The sequence below is a fragment of the Octopus bimaculoides genome, chromosome 13 (genome assembly GCF_001194135.2).
Source record: "Octopus bimaculoides isolate UCB-OBI-ISO-001 chromosome 13, ASM119413v2, whole genome shotgun sequence".
Classification (NCBI taxonomy): Eukaryota; Metazoa; Mollusca; class Cephalopoda; order Octopoda; family Octopodidae; genus Octopus; species Octopus bimaculoides.
Genome location: NC_068993.1, coordinates 8,587,126 through 8,591,397, shown reverse-complemented (window position 1 = coordinate 8,591,397; position 4,272 = coordinate 8,587,126). Strand labels below are relative to the sequence as shown.

General features: G+C 36.5%; 1 protein-coding gene across 2 annotated transcripts in view; it reads right to left on the bottom strand.

The window, feature by feature from the left end:
- LOC106881230 (RING finger protein 150) overlaps positions 1-2,338 on the bottom strand; it is a 101,158-nt gene extending 98,820 nt beyond the window's left edge. The window contains exon 1 of one of the 2 annotated variants that reach the window (XM_052972323.1): positions 959-2,338. In XM_052972323.1, the coding sequence (XP_052828283.1) occupies positions 959-1,031 (73 nt within the window). In that variant the 5' untranslated portion in view covers positions 1,032-2,338. The remainder of the gene's footprint in view (positions 1-958) is intronic. The other variant, XM_052972324.1, reaches the window with a different exon arrangement.
- Positions 2,339-4,272: the final 1,934 nt, after the last annotated feature.

The following is a 4,272-nucleotide window of genomic DNA, read 5'->3' as shown; positions in this document are numbered from 1 at the left end:
TTAACATATACACACATATACATCTAACATGTATGCATATGTTCTATTTATCACGTTATACACACACACGCATATACATACATACATACATATACACATGCATATGTTTGCGTATATTAAAACACATTAGTGCCATATACACACGTGTGTGGGTGTTTTACGTGTCTCATATTAATGTTTGTTTTTATGTCGAGTTATAAAGAAAACATTTTCACATTAAACTGAAAACTTACTCAATATTTCCTGTAGAGTATATATTATTATTCTTTAGCAAAAATAAAATCACTGACGATGACCGAAACTTCGAAGTCACTCTTAATACCGTTCTTGTTAAAAAAAACAATTAACATATACGTATGTTTGCTACAGTGTGCGTGTGTATTGTGTATAGATATTAATATAACTGTATACAACATTTTAACATGTATATCAAACAATACATGTATAAAGAAAAAAAGTGTGAATAGTAATTATATACATTGTATATTAAGTTAATATGCGTCTTACACACACATATTGATATAGATATTATTTATATACACATACGAACATTAAATAATTTTTTTTCCATTCGAAAATGTGCCGTTAATGAAACATGGTATCCGATGAAAGAAATAAATAAGGTTATTTGCTAATGTTTAGTCGATGACAAACAATGATATTTTCCCTTCCTTGTTATATATATATATATATGTGTATATATATATATATATATATATATATATATATATATATATATATATATATATATATATCCAACGGCATTTAACGATAGCAGCTCCTGATTTAGAAGGAGGGAATTTGGTAAAACGGAATGTAGTAACATTCATGCCTTTAACCAGGAAAGAGGTCAGGGGTGTTGGAAACTACGGTAAATGTAGCGGTAAAATAATAAACAGTATTAATAGTAATAAATAATAATGATAATGAAAATATAAACAGAAAGAAAAAAGACTACCTGATGAATAAGAGATATTATGTGCATGCAGATATATATGTATATATATATATATGTATGTATGTATATACATATATATATATACACTGGCAGCCCCAGCTCAGCCTTGATCGAGAAGACCTATGATCATTGGCGTTCCAGCCGTGACTATCCCATCTCCATAGGTAATACGTAGGACTACATTTTGTAGTGTGTCGTTTCCGTTGTTAAAAACACGGTGGTCGGATATGATTTTTGAGGGTGGATTTGACTGCTATTTTTTTATAGGTCGAAGTCGAATTATCACGGGTAGTCAGTCAAAATGGTAAAAATTTGACCCTGATTTTTCTTCCCATACAAGTTTGTTGTTGTTATCGTAACAATTGGTTAAATGCTTCACTCCTTCTTAGTTCAGTATGGCTTGCAAGTACGGTTAAAACAGAATATCTTGAGTATGTAATTAACCTCCGAGAATCAAATGATAATAATAATTAACAATAATGATTATAGAGAATAATAACCAAATAACAGCTCCGTATAAATATGTGTGAATATATATACATGTATAAATATATTTATACTACTATCCTTTTTCTTTAAAAATTAGATCGGTGTGCCCCGATCTTCCTTTTGTAACGAAGTCTCTGCACGTTGTTTTTGAGTGTGTTGTGACTAGCAGTCAGTGCGTGATATTGTTGTGTTGAAGTGTGAGTGAGTGTTGGTTTCACGTATGAGTGAGAGTGAGAGTCGCTGTGTGTGTGTGTGTGCGTAAGATGGGTTAATGTGATACAGTTAGAGTTGTTGTATGTATGTGTGTGTGGCTGCGTGTGTGTTTATGTGTGCCTGCGTCTGTGTCTATGTATGTAGGTGTAAGATAGGTTTTATCTGATACGGTTGGAGCTGTTGTGTATGAGTTTGTGTGTGTGTGTGTGAATCTATATGTGTGTGTATGTGTAAGTTTACTGTGACAGAGCTGTTTGCGTGTATGCGTATGTGTGTATGCGTGCGTGAGTTAGTCTGTGCGTGTGCAAGATGGTTTAATGTGACACAGAGCTGTGTATGAATACGTGCGTGTGTGTATGAGTGTGTGTGTATAAAATATAGCTTCGTGTGACACGGTTAGAGCTGTTGCTTCTGAGCGCACGCGCGCGTGTGTATCTGCGTTCGTGCGTGTGTATACGTGCGTGTGTGTGTCTGTGTGTGTACGTGTGTAAGACAGTTTAATGTGACATGGTTAGTGCTGTTCGCGTGTGTCTGTGTATGTGTGTGTGTGTAAGATAGGTTCGTGTGACATGGTTCGCTCTGTTGTGTACATGTGAGTGTATGTATGTGTGCGTGAGTGCGTTACTGGAGTTTGTGTATGTATCTGAATATCTTTATGTATTGACTTCGGTGCGTATGCGCGTGTAATGTGTGTGTGTGTATGTGTGTGTGTGTGTGTGTGTGTGTGTGTGTGTGTTTATCAGCCTTTTTTCCTCTTTTTAGTTCGTTTGTTTGTATATCCGAGTCAGTACATGTGTTCGTTGCTACAAGGAAGTTTGCATATGTGTGTATGTGTGTGTGTGTGTGTGTGCATCTGTGTGTGTGTGTGTGTGTTTGTATGTGTGAGTGTCTGAGAGTGAATATGTGTGTATGTGTGAGTGAGTGAGTGAATACGTGTGAATGAGTGTGAGTGAGTGAATATGTGTGTGTGACTGAATATGTGTGAGTAAATATGTTTGTATATGTGAGTGAATGTGTGTATATGTACGTGTGAGTGTGTGTATATGTGTGTGTGTGTATGTGTGTGTTGAAGTTTATGTGAGTTTGTTGGTTGATGTGTTTGTCTTAAACGTTTCGTTGATCTACGTTCAAAGTGTGTGTGTGTGTGTGTTTTGTTTCAGTTATAAGACTGCAGCTACGCCCGAGTACCGCCTTTAAGGCGATTACATTGACCACGGAACCTATATATATTTTTTAAAGTCTGGTAATTATTGCATCGGGTCCTTTTGCCAAACCGCTATGCTTACGGGATCGAAAACAAACCAGCACCGATTTCTTAATCTTTTTTTTTTTTTTTGTATTTTATTTCTTTCTCTTTAGCGTTTTTAAAGAGCCCCAATCGGGATTTCATTGCTGCTACTACTGCTGTTGTGGTGGTGGTGGTGACGGCGACCGTGAAACCAAGCAACGGTTTGTAACCAAACCAACGCTTCATTTCACGACCGCCGCCGTTACCATCGTCATCAGAGACACAAGGAAACAAAGTAAAAGACATTTCCTCACCACCACCACCAACAACAACAACAACAACAGCAGCAGCAGCAACAACAAAACGGATAACAAGGAAATAGATAATGAAGCCCTCTGAGAATAATAGTGGTGGTTGTGGTGGTGGTGCTGGTAGTGATGACTAGCGATGAATAGCGGCTTCCAACTACAGAGTTCTGGGCTCAGTCCCACTGCGCGGCACCTCGGGCAACTATCGTCTATTATAGCCTGCCTCGTATCGACCGTAACCTTGTAAGTGGATTTGGTTGACGGAAACTGAAAGAAGCTCGTAGCTGATGAAGGATATGTTCTTTATGTGGCCTGCTTGTTTGTTGTACCTTGTTTATCATTTTGTCCATGTTCTTTTGCAACGTCATGTACCCAGATATGTATCCATATGTACATATAGATGAAGGTATGTACATACATGTACATATATATGCATATACTCATATATTGTTTATATATATATATATATATATATACACACACACACACACACACATTTTCTCCTTATAGGCACAAGGCCCGAAATTTCACAGGTACTTAATTTATCGACCTTGAAAGGATGAAAGGCAAAGTCGACCTCAGCGGAATTTGAACTCAGAATGTAGTGACGGACGAAGTACCGCGAAGCATTTCGTCCGGCGTGCTAACGGTTCTGTCAGCCCGCCTTATATATATATCTATATAGTGTGTGGATGAGTGTATCCATTTCGCTTTCATGAGGAATTTGGTATATCATTAGTGAAGCCACGAATTGCAACAAAAGAACTCTGACAAACCAAATTATTGATTGATTGATTGATTGAACGATTAACTGAGCAATCGATTAGTTAATTGGTTAACTAGTTAAATAATGGTTTCAAACTTTGGTACAAGACCAATAGTTTTGAGGGTAGGGCGCTAGCCGAATTCATCGACCCCAATATTTGACAGGCTTGCTATTTTATCGACCCGGAAAAGGATGAGAGGCAATAAATAAAACACACACACAAACACAGCATTTATTTATATATAAATGAGCGTTTATGAATGTATATATATATATATATATATATATATATATATATATATATATATAT